This window comes from Lathyrus oleraceus, chromosome 6, assembly GCF_024323335.1.
Source record: "Lathyrus oleraceus cultivar Zhongwan6 chromosome 6, CAAS_Psat_ZW6_1.0, whole genome shotgun sequence".
Taxonomy (NCBI): domain Eukaryota; kingdom Viridiplantae; phylum Streptophyta; class Magnoliopsida; order Fabales; family Fabaceae; genus Lathyrus; species Lathyrus oleraceus.
In genome coordinates this window covers 431,344,327-431,365,992 of record NC_066584.1, presented here as the reverse complement: position 1 = coordinate 431,365,992, position 21,666 = coordinate 431,344,327, and the positions used below count along the sequence as shown (strand labels likewise).

At 36.8% G+C, this 21,666-nt stretch overlaps 1 protein-coding gene across 1 annotated transcript; it reads left to right on the top strand.

Annotated features, from left to right (window-relative positions):
* Positions 1-17,867: 17,867 nt before the first annotated feature.
* On the top strand, positions 17,868-20,422 carry LOC127090975 (tubulin beta-1 chain). The gene is made up of 3 exons (XM_051029460.1): positions 17,868-18,426; positions 19,124-19,393; positions 19,517-20,422. The coding sequence occupies exons 1-3, from the start codon at positions 18,033-18,035 to the stop codon at positions 20,203-20,205; spliced, it is 1,353 nt and encodes a 450-aa protein (XP_050885417.1). The 5' UTR covers positions 17,868-18,032; the 3' UTR covers positions 20,206-20,422.
* Positions 20,423-21,666: the final 1,244 nt, after the last annotated feature.

Below are 21,666 nucleotides of genomic sequence, written 5' to 3'. Positions count from 1 at the left end.
GTGCATGGAGGTTGTAAGAAGGAAAATGGATCTTTGATTAATGAGCTGTGCTATGTTGACACCAAATTTTATACACAGTATCTATACATCGTAATTTTTTCAAAACATTTTAAAAGTTATACAAAAACCAAGACAAAGAAAAAATATTAAAATAACAAAGTGTACATGTAATGATATATAAATACGGTGTAGTTGTAATCCAATCATTTCTTTCTATTAAAACGTAAAGGGTTATGAAGATGGAGAGAAAAACTTAGTGAATTGCTCAGAGAAAAATGGAAGAGAAGATGAGGTTCTCAACGTGACCTCCAAAACAATTTCCTACCATTTCTTTCCTTTTTATTTTGTTTTGATTTCAAATGAGAGAGGTGTGTGAATATTGATGGGTCGCTGATGCTATTTATTGGCTCACCCAGTCTCAAAAGCGTCATTTGGGAGTGTGTAATTGGTTTCTCCTCTTTTCACAAGCCACACATGCTAATATATACTAGGGTTACAACATTTTAAAATATTCCAAAATCACCCTTTGATATTTTTTTTGTGAGATTAAAATGAGTTTAACAATAAAAGCAAAATAAAAATCTAATTTAAAAAAAAACAAATAAAATTGAATTGAATGTAACATTAATTATATTTATTTTTGCTTGACATTTTGATAGAAAGACAAAAATAAAAGGAATAAAAATTATGCGCGAAAAATAAAAGTGAACGCATTAAAATTATTTACGTGAAATAAAGTTTTGGAAAACAGACAGGTAAATATAAAATTTTGCAATAAAAAATATTCGATTGAAAAGGCTTAGGCTGATCAAAATACTAACGCAAAATGGAACCTAAAAAATAAAACGAGCATACTAGGTTGAAGTATGTGACTCGTAGATCAATATCACTGACAATTGCAAGTCCGATCTTGAAATTTTTCGCCCGCTAATTTTACGCGCATTTTAGAAATGATCCAGCTGATATTTCTATAAAACCTAAACTTTATTCTAAGCAAAACAAAATAAAGTTGGAGGCATGAAAGTTTAAAATGCCTGGACAAAATTGGTGTATGACATTTGCCCATATTTAATTATGTAGGTGTTTAATTGGCTGCATTATATGGTAAAACACTAGATGGGTACTAATGTCTTGACTGATGTCATGACATGTATGTGTGACTACATTGTAGTTACTGCAGGACTAGCTAACTCAGGATTTATTGAATGTCAAACTGGATGCAGTGACATTCATACCTGTCAACAGATACTAAGGAATAGAACAGCAGGAGTTCTATTTGAACTTAGTATTTATTTGCAGTCTGGCTATCAAGGAAGAACCAGACCTGGCATAAGGCCTACTGACTGAATGTCAAACTGGATGTTATGACATTCATCATTGACAGCAGCTACTGAAGATTAGGCAGAGTGGTGTTCTGCTATACTTCAGCATGTAATTTAGTTTGTTCTTCAAAAGAATAACAGAACTAACTTAAGGCCAATTGTGTAAATGTTAAGTTGGACACTTTGACATTTATTAATGTAAGTTGTTACTGTAGTATGGTCATTTTGATCATGTACAGGTCAACAAAATTGTACAGTCTGTTTTCTGGATAAACAGACTCAGCATATGGACCTTGATATCAAGCTGAATGTCGTGACATTCATTCCTGACAGCATATGCTATATTGTAGGTTGTTCAGTTTTCTGTTTCAGCTTTTTCTCAGGCTATTCATCAAGGATTCAACAGCTGAGAGAAAATCCAGGAAATCAACAACCAAGCTACATTCAATGAACCTAACAAATAGCCTATTTGTTAGTAACCTAAATGTTGAATTTGAGGGAACTTGTGTGACCTAAAATTCAGGAGAATACAGGTGCAAAAGCCCAGGTGCTGCAATATAAAAAGGAAGGCGTTCCTTCATTCAGCTTCGGGGATTTTGAGGCGTGAAGATTTAGTGTGTCCATCATACTTCACTGCTGTATTTTGTGAGTCTAGTATTAGACGTATCTTGTAAGCCAAGCCATTATCAAGTGGATGATTGCTGTGGTATAGGGTGTTCATTGAGTTGTAAGTGTTGTGTCACTCAAAGCTTTTAAGCGTGAGTGCTGTGTATCTTGATTTAAGCTGTGAAGCATAATCAAGAGTTGTCTTTGAAGTGTGACTTCAAAGTGTCTTTAATTTTGATTAAAGGTATTTATCACTGAGGTGATTGAGGGGGAGTGAGTAGGAACTCTGATCTTAGTGTAAGATTGAAATTGCATTGGGTAGTGATTAAGTGAGAAGTTGTAAACGGGTGAGTTTAGCTTTGAATTGATACTGCTAATAGTGGATTTCCTCCCTGGCTTGGTAGCCCCCAGATGTAGGTCATGTTGGACTGAACTGGGTGAACAATTACTTGTGTTATTTACTGCACTTACTTTTAAGTTCTGCATAATTCTTGTCTGTGCAGAATTGGATGTCATAACAACCCGAGTGACATCCAAAGTCTGATAACTAGAATTACAATTGGCATCAGAGCAGGCACCCTGCCTGTGAAGTTCTGGGTGAGATCTAGGGAAGTTACTTTCTAGTACCATGGACAAGGATTTAGGACACTCAAACAGACCACCCATGTTGGATGGATCTAATTATGATGACTGGAAGCCTCGTATGATAGCCTTCTTAAGATCTCTAGATAGCAAAGTCTGGAGAGCTGTCAACAAGGGATGGGAACATCCAACGAAGACAGATGAAGATGGAGTCAGTGTGCAGATTCCTGCAGAAGATTGGGACAAGGAACAAGAGGCATTAGCTCTTGGAAATTCCAAAGCCTTGAATGCATTGTTCAATGGAATCAGCAAGAACATCTTCAGGTTGGTGCACCACTGTGAACTAGCTAAGGAAGTTTGGGATACCCTCAAGGTAACTCATGAAGGTACTTCCAAGGTGAAGATGTCCAAACTTCAGATGTTGACAACCAAGTTTGAAAATCTGAGGATGAAAGAGGATGAGACTATTCATGACTTTCACATGAATATTCTTGAAATTGCAAACACCTCTGGTGGACTAGGTGAGAAAATGACTGAAGAGAAACTTGTAAGAAAGATTCTCAGGTCCTTGCCTAAGAGGTTTGCTATGAAGGTCACAGCCATAGAGGAGGCGCAGGACATCAGCAATATGAAGGTAGATGAGCTCATTGGTTCTCTCCAAACCTTTGAAATGGGCTTAGGTGAGTATGCTGAGAAGAAGAAAAGCATAGCCTTTATATCTAATGCTGAAGAGGAGTCAGAAGAAGGATATACTGGAGGTGATGAAAGTATATCAGAAGCCTTAGCCATGCTTGGGAGGCAGTTCAACAAGTTCATGAAGAAGATTGATCAAAGAGGTAGACCTAATGTCAAGAACATCCCGTCTGACATTAAGAAAAGATCAACTTCTGAGGAGAAGTTCAACCATGGGAAGGGAATCCAGTGTCATGGTTGTGAAGGGTATGGACACGTCAGAGCTGAATGTCCTACTTACCTCAAATTGCAAAATAAGGGGCTAGCTATCACATGGTCTGAAGGAGATTCTGAAGGAGAATCTGCCAAACATGTCACTGCACTAACCAGTGTTTGTGTCTCTGAAGATGACACAAGTGCAGATGAACTGACATTTGATGAACTTGCTGCAGCATATAAGAAGCTGTGTACCACCAGTGCAGAAGTGCGTGCACAAAGAGAAAAACAGAAGAAACTCATCAAGGAACTGGAAGATGAGAGACAGAAGCAATTGTCTGCCATAGAGGGGCTAAATGGTGAGATAGCCCTGATGACCTCCAAGCTGAACCAGATGACCAAATCCATCAGAATGATGAATAAGGGAACTGACACCTTGGAAGAGATTCTAAAGGTGGGACAGCAGTCTGGAACCAAATCTGGGATAGGATTTGGAAAAAGAGCTGAACACAAACGCCCAAAGGCTAGAGTTCAGAAGTTCAAGCGGATGTCAAAGCCAATGTCTCAACATCGAGGAACTAGGATGAATGACCATCAGAAGAGGAAATACCAGGAGTGGAGGTGTCACCACTGTGGTAGGCTTGGTCATATAAAAGCCTTTTGTTACTGGATTCATGGTTTCCCTAACCATGCCTCACAGGTCAAGCCTAAGCGTAAATCATATAAGCGATATGTTCCCATAAGGAAGCAACAATGGTATGCTAGGATAGCACACACTGCTCTAAGGGCCTCTACCAAAGAAGACTGGTACTTTGACAGTGGATGCTCGAGACATATGACTGGTATGGAAAATCTGCTGGTAGATATTCAACCTCACAATACCAGCTATGTGACCTTTGGTGATGGTGCCAAAGGAAAGATAAAAGGTGTGGGCAAGCTGGACTGCTCTGGAGTTCCAAAACTGAATAATGTGCTGTTAGTGAGAGGACTAACTGCAAACCTCATCAGCATAAGTCAGCTGTGTGATCAAGGGTTTCATGTTCAGTTTACTAAGGAGCAGTGCATTGTGACAAATGTTGATAATCAGGAAGTTATGAGAGGAACCAGGTCCAAAGATAACTGCTACCTTTGGGAACCTGAAATCTCCAACTTTTCCTCAACATGCTCCTCAGCCAGGGAAGAACAGGAGGTGAAGCTGTGGCATAGACGCCTTGGACATCTCCACTTACGGGGAATGAAGAAGATTATCTCCAAGGAAGCTGTCAGAGGAATTCCAAAGCTTCTGATTGATGAAGGACGAGTCTGTGGAGAATGCCAGGTGGGCAAGCAAACCAAGATGTCACATCCGAAGCTGGGACATCCCACAACCTCCAGAGTTCTGGAACTGTTGCACATGGACCTAATGGGACCTATGCAAGTGGAAAGCCTTGGTGGGAAGAAATATGCGTGCGTAGTGGTTGATGACCACTCTAGGTACACGTGGATAAGCTTCATCAGAGAGAAGTCAGATACATTTGATGTCTTCAAAGACCTGTGCATAAGACTTCAAAGAGAAAAGGACAGTTGTGTAGTCCGGATTAGAAGTGATCATGGTACGGAGTTCAAGAATTCCAAGTTTGATGAGTTCTGCTCATCTGAAGGAATAAGTCATGAGTTCTCCTCCCCTATAACTCCCCAGCAGAATGGAATAGTTGAAAGAAAAAATAGAACTATTCAAGAATCAGCCAGAGCAATGCTTCATGCAAAGAAGCTCCCCATGCACTTCTGGGCTGAAGCAATGAGTACCGCGTGCTATGTTCACAACAGAGTCACCTTGAGAAAAGGAACCTCCTCCACTCTGTATGAAATATGGAAAGGCAGAAAACCCACTGTGAAGTACTTTCATATCTTTGGGAGTAAATGCTACATTCTCACAGATCGTGAACAGAGAAGGAAGCTGGATCCCAAAAGTGATGAAGACATATTTCTGGGATACTCCACTAACAGCAGAGCCTACAGAGTGTTCAACTACAGGACCAATGTCCTGATGGAATCCATAAATGTCATTGTGGATGATAAAGAGGAAGGAGCCGATGTCATGGAGGATGTTGAAACATTCCTTGACAGTTCAACTGACATCTCAGTCAAGTCTGAAGAAGCACAGGAACCCCCTCCTGAATGTGAAGTAGATGCTAGCACCAAAGTGCCATCTATCAGAATTCAGAAAGACCATCCTAAGGATCTCATCATAGGGGATCCCAACAGTGGTGTGACTACCAGGTCACGGGGAATAAGCTCAAATTCATGCTTTGTTTCCAAGGTTGAACCAAAGAATGTGAAAGAAGCTCTGACTGACGAATACTGGATCATTGCCATGCAAGAGGAACTTGAGCAGTTCAAAAGGAATGAAGTGTGGGAACTAGTTCCAAGACCTGAAGGGACCAACATCATTGGTACCAAATGGATCTACAAGAACAAATCTGATGAGAAGGGAGAAATTACTAGGAACAAAGCAAGACTAGTAGCTCAAGGATATACTTAAGTTGAAGGGGTAGATTTTGATGAAACATTTGCTCCTGTGGCTAGGCTTGAGTCCATTAGATTGCTGTTGGGGGTAGCATGCATCCTGAAGTTTAAACTATTTCAAATGGATGTGAAGAGTGCATTCTTGAATGGCTACCTAAATGAAGAAGTATATGTGGAACAACCTAAAGGGTTCTGTGATCCTAACCATCCTACTCATGTATACAAGCTGAGGAAAGCCTTGTATGGGTTGAAACAAGCACCTAGAGCATGGTATGAAAGGTTAACCGAATTTCTGACCTCAAATGGATACAGAAAAGGTGGAATAGATAAAACCTTGTTTGTGAAGGATGAAGAAGGCAAAATCATGATAGCTCAAATCTATGTGGATGATATAGTCTTTGGTGGAATGTCAGAAAAAATGGTGAAAAAATTTGTTCATCAGATGCAGTCTGAGTTTGAAATGAGTCTAGTTGGAGAGCTGACCTATTTCCTTGGAATGCAAGTAAACCAAATGGAGGATTTTATGTTTCTCTCCCAAAGCAATTATGCCAAGAACATAGTCAAGAAGTTTGGTATGGATAATGCCAGGCACAAGAGGACCCCTGCTCCTACTCATCTGAAGTTAACCAAAGATGATGGAGGGCCTGGTGTTGATCAATGCTTGTATAGAAGCATGATAGGAAGCCTACTGTACCTAACTGCAAGTAGACCTGACATTTCTTATGCAGTTGGAGTTTGTGCTAGATACCAAGCAGAGCCTAAGGTGAGTCACTTGAATCAAGTCAAAAGGATTCTCAAGTACATCAATGGGACTTGTGACTATGGCATGCTGTACTCACATGGGTCTGAGCCTATCCTATCTGGGTACTGTGATGCTGACTGGGCTGGAAGTGCAGATGACAGAAAAAGCACATCAGGTGGATGTTTCTTCTTGGGAGACAATCTCATATCTTGGTTCAGCAAGAAGCAGAATTGTGTCTCTCTGTCCACTGCAGAGGCTGAATACATAGCCGCTGGAAGCAGTTGTTCCCAACTGGTTTGGATGAAACAGATGCTCACTGAGTACAATGTCACTCAAAATGTCATGACATTGTTCTGTGATAATCTCAGTGCCATCAATATCTCCAAGAATCCCATCCAACACAGCAGGACCAAACATATTGACATTAGGCACCACTTCATCAGAGATCTGGTGGAAGACAAGGTGATCACTTTGGAACATGTAGCCACGGAGCTTCAACTGGCTGACATATTTACAAAGGCGTTGGATGCTACTCAGTTTGAAAATTTAAGGAGCAAACTGGGAATATGTCTCTCTGAGACCTTATAGCAACCACTGATGTTTGGGATAAATTGTTTAATATCTCGGCCTATTAAACAATTTGTACAAGGCTATGATTGGTCACCAGATCATAGCTATGCTACTTGCAACAAGGATGGATACAAGAGGGTAAGGAGACACCCTACTGTGAAAAGGCCAATGTACCTGCAGGAGTTCAAGGATGCTGTCCATGCAGGAGTGGTTCTGGATGTCAGAAACAAAATCATGGCATCTGATATGGTGGTACCTACTGTAAAACAAAAGTGGGTGATTACTTGATCAAAGCTGTGAAGCAAGATCAAGTGGATGGTAACTTGGTTGAAACTGTGAAGTAAAACCAAGTCTGTAACTCTGTTGTTATTCTCTGGTTATGTTGTTGGCTTTGGCAACATTTTTGACAAAAAGGGGGAGTAACCCCTAAACAGAGTGGGTGTCTCTACAACAGACACTCATGGGTCTCTACAACAGACTCTCAGGACGACAGATTTCCCCCCTGCAGCCGATGTTGAAGTTTAGGTGCAACTTCTAATATGTGTGTGCTGCTATGTGAAGTTTTTATTTAACTTCCATGTGTGTGAGTGTGCTGCCACTCTAAGTGTATTAGCTAGTATTATTTCCTGCTAGGTGTGTGATTCCGCTGCTAAGAACTCTGTTATGGGGATCAAAGTGTTTTAGCCAAAAATTTGCCAAAGGGGGAGTTTGTAGGTGTTTAATTGGCTGCATTATATGGTAAAACACTAGATGGGTACTAATGTCTTGACTGATGTCATGACATGTATGTGTGACTACATTGTAGTTACTGCAAGACTAGCTAACTCAGGATTTATTGAATGTCAAACTGGATGCAGTGACATTCATACCTGTCAACAGATACTAAGGAATAGAACAGCAGGAGTTCTGTTTGAACTTAGTATTTATTTGCAGTCTGGCTATCAAGGAAGAACCAGACCTGGCATAAGGCCTACTGATTGAATGTCAAACTGGATGTTACGACATTCATCATTGACAGCAGCTACTGAAGATTAAGCAGAGTGGTGTTCTGCTATACTTCAGCATGTAACTTAGTTTGTTCTTCAAAAGAATAACAGAACTAACTTAAGGCCAATTGTGTAAATGTTAAGTTGGACACTTTGACATTTATTAATGTAAGTTGTTACTGTAGTATGGTCATTTTGATCATGTACAGGTCAACAAAATTGTACAGTCTGTTTTCTGGAAAAACAGACTCAGCATATGGACCTTGATGTCAAGCTGAATGTCGTGACATTCATTCCTGACAGCATATGCTATATTGTAGGTTGTTCAGTTTTCTGTTTCAGCTTTTTCTCAGGCTATTCTTCAGGGATTCAACAGCTGAGAGAAAATCCAGGAAATCAACAACCAAGCTACATTCAATGAACCTAACAAATAACCTATTTGTTAGTAACCTAAATGTTGAATTTGAGGGAACTTGTGTGACCTAAAATTCAGGAGAATACAGGTGCAAAAGCCCAGGTGCTGCAATATAAAAAGGAAGGCGTTCCTTCATTCAGCTTCGGGGATTTTGAGGCGTGAAGATTTAGTGTGTCCATCATACTTCACTGCTGTATTTTGTGAGTCTAGTATTAGACGTATCTTGTAAGCCAAGCCATTATCAAGTGGATGATTGCTGTGGTATAGGGTGTTCATTGAGTTGTAAGTGTTGTGTCACTCAAAGCTTTTAAGCGTGAGTGCTGTGTATCTTGATTTAAGCTGTGAAGCATAATCAAGAGTTGTCTTTGAAGTGTGACTTCAAAGTGTCTTTAATTTTGATTAAAGGTATTTATCACTGAGGTGATTGAGGGGGAGCGAGTAGGAACTCTGATCTTAGTGTAAGATTGAAATTGCATTGGGTAGTGATTAAGTGAGAAGTTGTAAACGGGTGAGTTTAGCTTTGAATTGATACTGCTAATAGTGGATTTCCTCCCTGGCTTGGTAGCCCCCAGATGTAGGTCATGTTGGACTGAACTGGGTGAACAATTACTTGTGTTATTTACTGCACTTACTTTTAAGTTCTGCATAATTCTTGTCTGTGCAGAATTGGATGTCATAACAACCCGAGTGACATCCAAAGTCTGATAACTAGAATTACAAATTACCTTGAACCCGAAGGTATGAATGACAACGGTCTTCGTACATTCATGGTGGAAGATAATTAAATACAAAAAGACCATAAATTTTGTCCATCAAAATGCAATGATGAAATCCAGAGATGAAATGCAATAAGGTTAGGAAATGAGCTTATTTGCATAGGATACTGGATCAATATCAAATCTCTATTTGATACTGATCAAACTTCCAGGATCTCCATCGGCAAAAAGATGAAATATATTGTCAACTTGAGAATTGGGAAATGATCTTAAGCGGCGATTATCTGTTAGGAAATGCTCTAGAAAAGGCTCCCTTGAAAGAAGATTTATTGGGGACTTGTTCTTTATTTTGGAGAAAAATTCAGCGGAATTGTTGGAGAATATCATCATGAAAAGGTGGATGGAAAAGGGTTCATTGGGGAATGTCATCATCTGAGGGTTGATGGAAAAAGTTCATTAGGGAATGTCATCATCAAAGGGTTGATGGAATATGTTCATTGGGTAATATCATCATCAAAGGTTTAATGGAAGAGGTTCATTAGGGAACTTCATCATCAAAGAATTGATGGAAAATGTTCATTGGGGAATGTCATCATCAAAGCATTTATGGAAAAGGTTCATTGGGTAGTGACATCATCAAATGGTTGATGGAAAAGGTTCATTAGGGAATACCATCATCAAAAGGTTGATGGAAAAGGTTCATCAGGGAATGACATCATCAAAGGGTTGATGGAAAAGATTCATTAGGGATTGTGTACCTTCTTATAACATGTGAACTATTTTATATGTTGGATCGAGTATAGTGGGTTTGAGACAGATTGGGCCATGGTCCATCGGTCCTTTTGTTGGTCCAGAACATGTCTCATAACCCAATTTGATGTTGAAGCCGTATGAGTAATAGAAAACAAAGTCAAGGCGAATTGGGAAAATCAAGTAATCTAATACAAGATGGGAAGCAATAAAGAAAGAAAATGTCTGTCATATGGAAATCTGATCATAAAGATCCTGGAACACACTTGATTCAATTTTGGATAAGAAGACTAAATAGAAGATGTAACTAAAATAGGAAAATCATGTTTAGCAACAATGAAATATGAGATCATTGATGAAAAAGTGAATGAAAAACCCTCTTCAAATGAGAAGAATAGAAAAGAAAATAATCAAGAAGAACACATAGAGATAGACGATTTCAACAACTTTATTCCTCAATCGCCCTCAATTGAAGACCTACTCAAACCCATGATCGAAAATATTGATATGGTTAATGTTAAAATCGACTTCACAACTCGACACTTTATCCCAGATTCGACGCAACTACCACAAGATTTGTTCTTAAATGATGATTTTGATATAGAATAATCTCACTTATGTGTCTAAGTGTGTTTACCTTTTCCGTAATTTTTTGCTTTCCATATTAATTTTAATTTTTGAATTTTCCCTTTGTACTTTGAATTTCAACAATTTTAAATTAATAAGAGTATGTTTTTCCTTTTCTAAATGTTTTTTTTTGTTACAGAGAGGGTCGAAGCCCAATCTTTCCTAAATGTTTATTTTCCAATATGATTGTATTTTTAATATTTTTGCAATGCATCCTTTACCCGCCTTTTTGATTTTGACAAAAGGGAAGAATTATACTCTAAAGTAGAGTAGAGTATACTCTATGCTTAATTGAGGGGGATTTTAATTACTCCAAACATATATCTGTTATTTCTTTTACCACGTGTATGAGAGATGTGTTGTCATCATAAAAAAAAAGAGAATGTGGAACCATGTTTTGCAAGTTATTGATCCAGACAGGGCTGACTCTGTGCAAGTGCAGCATGAGTCCCAAATTTTAGAGGGCCTCAAATTTTGAAATTTTTAATTTTTTTTAATAAATATTAATAAAAACAAATAAAATATTATCAAAAAAACTCAATAATTGAAAGAAATGTTATCATAAAAACTCAATACATACAAAAATCAAGATTGATCAAAACTCAAAATAATTAAATTTATTTTTAATTAATACATAATTATATTTTTGATATATATATATATATATATATATATATATATATATATATATATATATATATATTAATTATTATAATTGTATTTTTTAAAAAAATTTGGGCCCATTTTTAAAATTAGAACGGGGAATCCGATATGATTGGGCCGACCCTAGATCAAGGAAGCTCTCTTGAATATGATTTTGATGATAAAAACTAAAGTTCAAGGGGCTTTGACCTACTAAAAGCTCTTAAAATTTACAGGATACTAAAAGCTCTTAAATGATTACGCTGAGAAAAGCTATCACTGTTGGCTGGCTCTTATGGGTGGTGAAATGAGCAGTGAAGTTTTCATATATGGTGGTCCATGAATCAATGCTCCTCTCAAGAAGAGACTTGAATCATATCATAGTTGATACAATCAAAGTTATGGATCCATGTTTTTCAGGTTATTGATTAAGGAAGCTCTCTTGAATATGCTTTTGATGATGACAACTAAAATGCAATCATAATGAACGTTTAAAGATGCAAGCAAACTAAATAGTGTTTGATGAGTTTGATCGTAATATGATTGACACCTAAATGGAATATAACTCAAGCCTCGTCTCCAAGCAAAGTTTAAGCAATTGTCTATAAGATTAAAGTACTTGACAAGTCTTGAAGTGTGCGAAGCTTGCCTTGACGCGTCTGAGTGCAAAATATTGTAAAAGTATAAGGGTTTTCTCATAAAGTTATACATCTAATCTCAGACACATACATACACATTCTCTCTCTCTCTCTAACTCTCTCTCTCTCTCTCTCTCTCTCTCTCTCTCTCTCACACACACACACACACACACACACATTAAAACAAGTTTTAAAACTTATTTTCTTAATAAAATATTTCTAAAAATGATTTAAAGCCATGTCAGTTGAATTGGGAGTTGTCATAAAAGTTATGGGAAATTTTTAAACTGGCCAACCGATTGACACATATGCCTAATCGATTGGGTTAGTGAAAAAATATATCCTAAACATTTAGGACATTGTCTTAATGAATGGTAACGATTATATATCTTATCTTCCTTTTAAATCCTTCTAAACTATTAATTTTGGGCCAACTAACCGATTGAAGCATGATGCCAATTAATCAGATAATTAACTTTGGAAATACAAACTTTCTCATTTTTGTGCCAACCTCTAGCCTATAAATAGAGGTCACTTCCCACATATTTTCACATCTATAATCGTGAGCTCTCATATCTCATTCCTCACTTTCTCTCTAAAAATATTTTTTCACTTTCTCTCACTTAGAAATTTAGTTGTAGTGCTTTTTAGAAAGGTGTTTTGTAAGTGATGCAATTTCGTAGTTCTGAAAGGGTAGTATTGTAAATTCACCAAGGAAATTTTTGCCTTGGTTGAATAATTTATCTAATTAGGGATTGTTTATTTGGGTTCGAAGTTAAACCCTTTAAAAGCTTTGGTTTGAGGATTTAGTTACTTAGTCAGCGATTCGATTCAATGGCTATGAGCTTTCAAAAGCTTTCACCGGTTTGAGATAAACCCGTATTAAAATATAAAGTTTGTTTGTGGTTATCCTATGTAAAATCTTGGTCTGGTTCGTAAGCTCAACTCGATCAAAAACTTTCTAAGATTGGAGATAAGCTCGGTATAAAATTTCATAGGCTCGTGGTCAGCCCGTCAAAACCTTTATCCGGTTCATGAGTTCAATCCAGATTACAAGCTCACCCAAATTTGAGATCAGCCTGTGGATAAGCTCGGTTATGCTTAAGGACTAACCACTTCATGTTTTAAAAGAAGACTAACCACTTCAATTCGTCATTTCAAAGAAAGACTCACCGGTGCTCTACTTGTTCACTGTTTGGTTGGAAGTCAGCTGGAAAATTCATTTTCTTTGTATAAGGGGGTTCGAGAGTTCAACCTACTAAAAACACTTAAAATTTACTAGATACTCTCAAGAACAAATCTCAGGCAGAAGATTAAGTCTCTTATTTTTAACCGAATCTATATAATTTCTAGTGTTATTTCTCTATCCCTAAACTCTTTACTTTCCACATTTTATTTTTTGCTGCTTATTTCTAAAATCTTTTTAAAATGATTTTAAACTCTAAAAATGATCCTAAAAGTCTTTCAAACTCAAGATTTTATGAAACCCACAATTCACCCCCTCTTGTATGTGGAGTTATATGTCCAACAAGAGTTAGTTCAAAGAGCTTGCACTTAGCCTCATCAATCATGTTATAGTAGTTCAGGCGATCATCAACATGTTGCACAAGTTCGTTTGGATATCCTTTTCCATTGTAACTATTTAGCTTCAAAGGTTTCTTTAGTGATCTCGATATTTGGCTGTCGAGGATATGAATGAAAATAGGATATTTCTATGATGCCAATTAATCAGATAATTAACTTTGGAAATACAAACTTTCTCATTTTTGTGCCAACCTCTAGCCTATAAATAGAGGTCACTTCCCACATATTTTCACATCTATAATCGTGAGCTCTCATATCTCATTCCTCACTTTCTCTCTAAAAATATTTTCTCACTTTCTCTTACTTAGAAATTTAGTTGTAGTGCTTTTTAGAAAGGTGTTTTGTAAGTGATGCAATTCCGTAGTTCTGAAAGGATAGTATTATAAATTCACCAAGGAAAATTTTACCTTGGTTGAATAATTTATCTAATTAGGGATTGTTTATTTGGGTTCAAAGTTAAACCCTTTAAGAGCTTTGATTTGAGGATTTAGTTACTTAGTCAGCGGTTCGATTCAATGGCTATGAGCTTTCAAAAGGTTTCACCGGTTTGAGATAAACCCGTATTAAAATATAAAGTTTGTTTGTGGTTATCCTATGTAAAATCTTGGTTTGGTTCGTAAGCTCAACTCGATCAAAAACTTTCTAAGATTGGAGATAAGCTCGGTATAAAATTTCATAGGCTCGTGGTCAGCCCGTCAAAACCTCTATCTGGTTCATGAGTTCAATCCAGATTACAAGCTCACCCAGATTCGAGATCAGCCCATGGAAAAGCTCGGTTAAGCTTGGGGACTAACCGCTTCATGTTTTAAAAGAAGACTAACCACTTCAATTCGTCATTTCAAAGGAAGACTCACCGATGCTCTACTTGTTCACTGTTTGGTTGGAAGTCAGCTGAGAAATTCATTTTCTTTGTATAAGGGAGTTCGAGAGTTCAACCTACTAAAAACACTTAAAATTTACTAGATACTCTCAAAAACAAATCTCAGGCAGAAGATTAAGTCTCTTATTTTTAACCGAATCTATATAATTTCTAGTGTTATTTCTCTATCCCTAAACTCTTTACTTTCCACATTTTATTTTTTTGCTGCTTATTTCTAAAATCTTATTAAAATGATTTTAAACTCTAAAAATGATCCTAAAAGTCTTTCAAACTCAAGATTTTATGAAACCCACAATTCACCCCCTCTTGTATGTGGAGTTATATGTCCAACAAGAGTTAGTTCAAAGAGCTTGCACTTAGCCTCATCAATCATGTTATAGTAGTTCAGGCGATCATTAACATGTTGCACAAGTTCGTTTGGATATCCTTTTCCATTGTAACTATTTAGCTTCAAAGGTTTCTTTAGTGATCTCGATATTTGGCTGTCGAGGATATGAGTGAAAATAGGATATTTTTCTCGTTCTTAACCGAAGGCTTCTCCATCTATTCATTTTCCCAACGAGGGCAATAAATCTCATGGGGAGTGTGACCGCCTCGACCTCTTTTAGGACCAAAGAAATGAGTATGATGCCTTTGTCTTCTTCGATGGTTTAGAGATCTTGGAGCTGCATCTCAGTGAGATACTACTGGTTCAAGGATAATGGTGTGACTCATTCGAGAAGTAGCCTTATGGAACATGTTTCCATTCAGATTCACATTGTGCAAACTTTCTTCGAGGCGCAAGAACCTTTCTTCCATTTCTTGGCTTGCAATAGTTGGAATCTTGGTAGTGCTTCCGTCTTGGAACCACTAACGAGGCTGGAGGCTTGAATGACAGTTCTCCTTGTTAAAATTGTGGAACAAAACCTATGAATGGAGGAGACTAAACAAGATCTTGATGTGGTGGCACATACGAAGTGTACGCGATGACTTGATCGCCACCGTTTTGCAAAGGAGGTAGTTGATCTCTTGTTGCTCGAGCAACTACGGCTCGTTCGCCTAACGCGACATAATATGTGGCTCTGAAAGTTGTCATTGCTAGTGGATCTGTTGGATATTTGAGGAGTGTTGTTGTTCTTCGATCGAAGGAGATCAAAAAAGATATATGCAATTCAAATTCTAGAAACTTGAGTTAATAGGTTGAGGAAGCTTTGGTTCAGCGAATCGAGAGATGAATGTTCAAATCATGAAAAATACGAAAATCAGATGTCGATTCCCACAGACAACGCCGCTGTTTCACACGAGTACCATAATTGATCGGTGATCAGAGGTTGTTGGTTGCAACATTGGACTTGAGTTTCCAATGCGGTGGAAAGGGGGGTTGACCTATATGTTTAACACTTCAACACCAAAGTCTGTATGAGAGTAAAACGAATGAGTGAAGTTTAAATTCAAATTGTATCTGAAAAATGACGCACTTCGTTCTTAAATAGTATGACGGTTATAATAACTTGCTAATCTTTAGGCGTGGAATACGAGGATCTCTCTGTCTGATGGATCTTGAATTTGAATCACATTCACTCTACACCAAGATAACATACATGCTCTATAAATGATGCAATGGATAAATGTGTTTTCTGGACTGTAGCTATTGAGCTCTGACTGGTCTAGAACACATAACAAAGCTAACCAAATACACAAATTATTTAAAAAATCTCAACAATTTTTTTTGAAAAATAATATATCCCAACAATAATATGTGGTGTGGTGTGATTATCCATTCATTCATAAAAGTTGTTTGCAAATTAAAGACGCCTCCTCATATATGCTTGGAGATCCATGCGGCAACATTGCTTGCTATTCAAGTATATAGGCATACTTTTTTATTCATTGATGAGAAAGTACACCTAGATTCATATTCATTTACCAGTCACTGCATTCGCTTGGACATGTACCTAGCTAACATAATTATAAAATCATTACTAATATAAATTATAACAATGAAGGCTTAACTAAGCCACTTGGTAGCATAAAGAATGTCGTAAAGTACACCAATTCATTTTATAATGATGATTATTTTATAGTTGGGCATTGGATCCATAAAGAAAACAGTGAAAGAAGATGATAACTTTGTCATGAAGGTTTTTTGTGATCCATACCTCTGCTCTTAATTGGAATATGACTTCTTTGCTTCTATACTTGTCCATTGAAGAAGGACCCTACAATGTTTTATAGGTTTCTTTCTTAATGGGTTCCACCATTAATCTTTGGCTGGAGTGAAAGAAAAGTTTGCACACCAGGGTGGAAAATTGACTGCAATAACTGCCATTTTGTTGGACCAGACTCAAAGGAAACAAGATCATTATTATAAAGTATATGTCCAAAATCCAAATATACATATATGGTTCATTTTATGGACCGTTTTAGTAGTTACTTGTGTACCATATAGAAAAATAATAATTCCATCACATTTGTCTTTATATTTAACTTCCTAAATATTATAAGTATTATCAATAAATTATAGTTGACAAATATAAGAAAGGAAAAATGGATCTATCTAACTACCACATGAAAGCATAGTCATGCAATTTAAATTCATTGTTGTCATAATTTCCGGCATTCACACATCTAAATTTTTTATGGTGTTTTATATTAATATTTAACTTAAAATGTTATACATTTGATTTTGAATCAACCATCACAAAAATATTGAAATTAGATACGACAGATTTGTTAGGGCGGCAAAACAAATTTAATTCGTTGAATATATCTGTTTTATTTATAATTTTTTTTTCTTTATGAGATAAATTAAATATTTAAGTTTGCATTCTCTAATGTGTCTGTCATACGCATAAGTTAATATAAAATTTTATATTTTTAATATTAAAAAATACAATGACCATTTTCTCGCCCACCCCATTCTCACATTTTTGCATAACACATTCAAATTTTAAATCCGCGCCCTCAATTATATCCATCCCACATCGCGGAGTGATTTTTCTTCGGATTTTTACTAAATAAATATAATCGATTTTGTCACGCCTAAAATTTGTGATTGTGGAATCCATAGTCATGATGCTTTTCCTAGAAGCGTAGTAGAATAGAAGTGCAGCTTTGATCACATGATATGATCCAGCCCGCAATCACGTGCAGCTAGCTTTTCACGTGCTTTGTGGCCCAAAGCCAAAAAAAACACTTGCTGGATCATAAATCTCACATGGAAATTCAAGAAGCGCGTCTTCTTCACTCGCCTATAACGAACGTCACCGTTTTATCATTCCGAAAACTCGAATCGAAACCGTCCACGTGTAAACCCTGATACCGAGAACAAATAAGCAAGACTGCACAGGATTAAAGCTTCCTTATCAAATTCAAAATTTCCGTCACCTTTTCAAAATTCCCACTTAAATCTAACGGTACCGTCTAAATTACCGAGCCCCACTTAACGCCGTCGATCAGTCGCTATAAAACTCTTTCTTCTTTGATCATATCGCATAGAACTAGCTAAACATTACTCCTTGAACTTTTCATTTCTCGCTCCAGAACTCGCTTCAGTTACTTTCTCACTCTATAACTCGTTCTTCCAACTCAGTACTCAAGATGCGTGAGATTCTTCACATCCAGGGAGGACAATGCGGGAACCAAATCGGAGCCAAGTTTTGGGAGGTTGTGTGCGCGGAGCACGGGATCGACTCCACTGGAAGGTACCAAGGGAACACTGAAATGCAACTCGAGCGAGTTAACGTGTACTACAATGAAGCGAGTTGTGGAAGATTCGTACCTCGAGCTGTTCTCATGGATCTGGAGCCAGGGACCATGGACAGTGTCAGATCTGGTCCGTACGGACAGATTTTCCGGCCGGATAATTTCGTGTTTGGACAGTCCGGTGCCGGAAATAACTGGGCGAAAGGTCACTATACCGAGGGAGCTGAGTTGATCGACTCGGTCCTTGATGTCGTGAGGAAGGAGGCAGAGAATTGTGACTGCCTTCAAGGTATTCTTTCTTCAAATTTCTTTATACAGCTGATTTTGATAGTTAAGGTTTATATTTTCTTTCCGAATTTTGCGGGTTTTGTTTTACATAGTTTGATAATTTTCCTAATCATTTTTCCGTGTTTGTTTTCCGTTGTAATATTGCTTGATTCTTCTACTGTTCATTTTTCAATTACTATTTTAGTTCTTGATAATTTTCATAATTATGTTTTTTTACGTAACAATTCAGTGTGTAATTACTTAATATATTTTATTGCTAAGTATGAATGACGCTAAATTGTAGAAAATATAATCCGGACATAGAAATATATGTGTGTTTAGGCTAATTTTTTTTATTTGAATTGTTATGGAAATAAGCTCAACAACGTGGATGTCAATCCAAGATATTTGTGGTTAAGTTTAATTTATTCATTAGTATCGAAGTGTCACTTTAGTGTAGTGTTTCTCGTGTCCGTGCTTAGTTTGATTGTGTAGATTGTATGTATGGATGTTATAATTTTTTCACTCTGTTTTGAATTACTTGCAAATCTTATAGTATGTGAACAGGATTGGACTTCCGTATGCACTGTGATAGATTAGTTTATTGCTGCAGTTAGTGATATAACTGGGACGTGTATGCATTTGAATTTTAATTGGTATTATTCTCTGATTTGTTTACTTGAATTTAGGGTGCTAACATGGTTTCGGAATCTTTTCAGGGTTTCAGGTTTGCCACTCCCTTGGTGGTGGAACTGGTTCTGGAATGGGTACACTTTTGATTTCCAAGATCAGAGAAGAATACCCTGATCGAATGATGCTTACTTTCTCTGTTTTTCCATCTCCTAAAGTATCTGACACTGTTGTTGAACCTTACAATGCCACACTCTCTGTCCACCAACTGGTTGAGAATGCTGATGAGTGTATGGTTTTGGATAATGAAGCTCTCTACGATATTTGCTTCCGCACCCTTAAACTCACCACTCCAAGCTGTGAGTTCACCATCATCCTATGTTTCTGCTGCATTGATTTCTGTTGTAGTTTGTTTATATGCATTGTATATGTATGTATAATCTGTGTAATCTGAATTTGGGAATTTTGTTGTTTTGCTGCAGTTGGAGATCTGAACCATCTAATTTCAGCCACAATGAGTGGTGTTACATGTTGTCTTCGATTCCCTGGTCAATTGAACTCCGATCTTCGCAAACTGGCAGTGAATCTAATTCCCTTCCCTCGTTTGCATTTCTTTATGGTGGGTTTTGCCCCACTCACTTCTCGTGGCTCACAGCAGTACAGGGCTCTCACTGTACCTGAGCTGACCCAACAGATGTGGGATTCCAAGAACATGATGTGCGCCGCTGATCCTCGGCACGGGCGTTATTTGACAGCATCTGCCATGTTCCGTGGTAAGATGAGCACCAAGGAGGTTGATGAGCAGATGATCAATGTTCAGAACAAGAATTCATCGTACTTTGTTGAATGGATTCCCAACAATGTAAAATCAACCGTCTGTGATATCCCTCCAACAGGTCTTAAAATGGCATCTACTTTCATTGGCAACTCAACATCGATTCAAGAGATGTTTAGGAGGGTGAGTGAGCAATTCACGGCTATGTTCCGTAGAAAAGCTTTCTTGCATTGGTACACTGGAGAGGGTATGGATGAGATGGAGTTTACAGAAGCAGAAAGTAACATGAATGACCTTGTTTCCGAGTACCAGCAGTACCAAGATGCTACTGCGGATGAAGAGGGGTATGACTATGAAGATGAGGATGAAGTTCAGGAGGAGGAGGAGGAAGCTTAAACACTAGTATTTTGAACAGTGTGTTTTGTTTGTGTTGTGATATTAATGTGGTGTTTTTCTCCCTCAACCTCAACCTCAACCTCAATTCCTTTTTCTGGGTTTAACATTTTGGACACTTTGCTTGTGTTGCTATGGTAGTATTAGAGCGTACTTTTCTGCATGTTTTAATTGCTGTTAAAAGGTGCCTTATAAATTTCTGGGTTTAACATTTTGGACACTTTGCTTGTGTTGCTATGGTAGTATTAGATCGTGTTATGGGCTTGGTTCCTTGAGTGTTGAAAATCCTGTTAATCAAATCGAATGTTAATCTTACATAAACTGAATTTATAGAAATGATGAAAACATTGTATTGTTTTTTTTATTAAAAAAATTGGTTTTGAAAAATGTTACCGAAGAAATCACTGATTGAATTGTGCAGTTTATCGCTCTTTTTATCATTTTTCCTAGCACTATTTAAAATTGTGCAATAGAGTCTATTTATCCGTGTCTTTAGGATAAAACAATCTAATACAATATTGATAGGATAACTGAATGTTGTACAGTAAATGAATTGTTTAATAATGATATGATCGCTCTTTTTTACAATGTTTGTGGCATATTTAAAATTGTGCAATGCAATCTATTTATGATGGCCCCTTTAGATAAACAGATGTGCTATGTTGCCACTAAAATTCCTACACTATATTTACATGGCCCCTTTAGATAAACAGATGTGCTATGTTGCCACTAAAATTCCTACACTATATTTACACCGTATCTATTTCATATCATTTTTCTAGTGACACAAAAATCAAAGCAACAAAAAAAAATATTTAAAAAAACAAATACAAATATAACAGTATATAGATACGGTGTGGTTGTAAACTTTGGTGTAATGCTAGCATTTCTCTTAGACAAAACAATTCTAAAGGCAAAGAAAATGGAAAAAGTTTCAAAACATTAAATAAGAAAAAATGAGGAAGGAAAAATTCATAATTTATAATTTATGGTATGTTTTGAATAAAACATGTATTTTTTATATAATGAAGTAAATTAATTAAAGTATATAATTTAAGCAATATGAGATTTAATATATTTTTCAATTAATACATGATCTTTAACAATGTGAGATTTAGTGTCTCTTTTCAAATTCATCATGTATTAAAATTTGGGATGTATGAAAATACTTGTTTTATACATTTCATGTAAATTGATTTTTTTGTCAATCGAGATATCGATTCATTTGGTATTTTTCATCTAATATTTATTGTGTTTCTCATAGTTCAAAAATAATATATTTTGCATGACAAATTTCACTACCTGCCAAACAATTTTTTTATTATCAAACTCTACTTTTTAAAAGTATTTTTTTTTAAATTAATCTATTTTTGAAGAGGTCTATTCAACCCTCTTTCCATTTTAGATTATTCGAATCCATATTCTCCTCCAACAATTGGCCTTAAGGTTTTGATAAGGTTTAAC

What these genes read in the sequence shown, in the direction of transcription:
- LOC127090975 (XM_051029460.1), top strand. Translation starts at nt 18,033, where the DNA reads ATGCGTGAGATTCTTCACATCCAGGGAGGACAATGCGGGAACCAAATC. An exon ending in GAATTGTGACTGCCTTCAAG is followed by an intron (nt 18,427 to 19,123) that starts GTATTCTTTCTT and finishes GAATCTTTTCAG; the next exon opens with GGTTTCAGGTTTGCCACTCC. An exon ending in TAAACTCACCACTCCAAGCT is followed by an intron (nt 19,394 to 19,516) that starts GTGAGTTCACCA and finishes GTTTTGCTGCAG; the next exon opens with TTGGAGATCTGAACCATCTA.